Source organism: Bison bison, unplaced genomic scaffold (assembly GCF_000754665.1).
Source record: "Bison bison bison isolate TAMUID 2011002044 unplaced genomic scaffold, Bison_UMD1.0 scf7180017864508, whole genome shotgun sequence".
Lineage (NCBI taxonomy): Eukaryota > Metazoa > Chordata > Mammalia > Artiodactyla > Bovidae > Bison > Bison bison.
The window spans coordinates 414,604-415,695 of record NW_011495064.1 but is presented as its reverse complement, the minus strand read 5'-3'; the positions used below and the strand labels follow the sequence as shown (position 1 = coordinate 415,695).

At 36.1% G+C, this 1,092-nt stretch overlaps 1 protein-coding gene across 1 annotated transcript in view; it reads left to right on the top strand.

Annotated features, from left to right (window-relative positions):
• The window catches only part of GRIA3 (glutamate receptor, ionotropic, AMPA 3), a gene marked incomplete at its 5' end in the record, with an annotated part of 329,433 nt that overhangs the window by 234,777 nt on the left and 93,564 nt on the right, over nucleotides 1-1,092 (top strand). The window contains one exon of the mRNA XM_010829846.1: nucleotides 13-136. Coding sequence (XP_010828148.1) covers nucleotides 13-136 — 124 coding nt within the window. The remainder of the gene's footprint in view (nucleotides 1-12; nucleotides 137-1,092) is intronic.

Below are 1,092 nucleotides of genomic sequence, written 5' to 3'. Positions count from 1 at the left end.
GGCACTTGGAAGACAACAATGAGGAACCTCGTGACCCACAAAGCCCTCCTGATCCTCCAAATGAATTTGGAATATTTAACAGTCTTTGGTTTTCCTTGGGTGCCTTTATGCAGCAAGGATGTGATATTTCTCCAAGGTTTGTTTCCATGCCATACCCAATGCCTCCTTGCATATTATGGCCATGATCCATTCGTGTACATCTGGTATTCATTCATCTCAAGTCCAGATTTCTTTAACATTCCATCTGATGACAAATTATCATCAAGCCATTTTGTTTGCTTTCACCCATGAAGTGTGTTATCACTGTCGCTTTGAATGTCTTTCATGCATTTCTATGGCATCATCTATTCATACATATTACAGCAAACATTTGAACTGTGGATAAAGGCAACATTGCCAGCTAAATTGATATTATTCAGATAAAGCTAACTCTAAATCTTGATCAGATCAAACATGCATGGTTTCCTAATTGAGCTAAAACATTTTCTCACTTGTCCAGAGATTGAATCTAGAAAAAATTTAAAAGAAGACAGAACTCCTCTTTAAAACTCTACCTTCCCCTTTCAAGGTCCTCCATTTTTCATTTTTCTCTCTGACTGCCTAGAACTATTTCACTGTAGTACCTTATCCAAGTTTAATCACTAAAACTATAAAACTTCTGAAAGAAAACACAAGAGGAAGTCCGTGTGACCCTGGATTGGACAAAGAATTTTCAGAACACAAAAAGCACAATCCACTGTAAGAACTGATAAACTGGACTTCATCAAAATTCAAAACGTTTTGTAATTCAAAAAACATCATTAAGAAAATGAAAAGACAAGCCACGGTAGGACAACATGTTAGGAAATCACACATGTGATAAGATAAAGGGCTTTTATCCAAAATATAGAAAGATCTCTTGCAATTCAATGAAAAGAAGATAAGCAACCTGAATCTAAAAATGGATGAAAGATTTGAATAGACATTTTCCCAAAGAAGGCATACAAGTGGTTAATAATCTCTGAAAAGATGCTCACCATCATTAGTCAAAGGGGAAATGCAAATTAAAATTGCAGTGAGACACCTCTATATAGCCTCTGCTGCTGCTAAGTC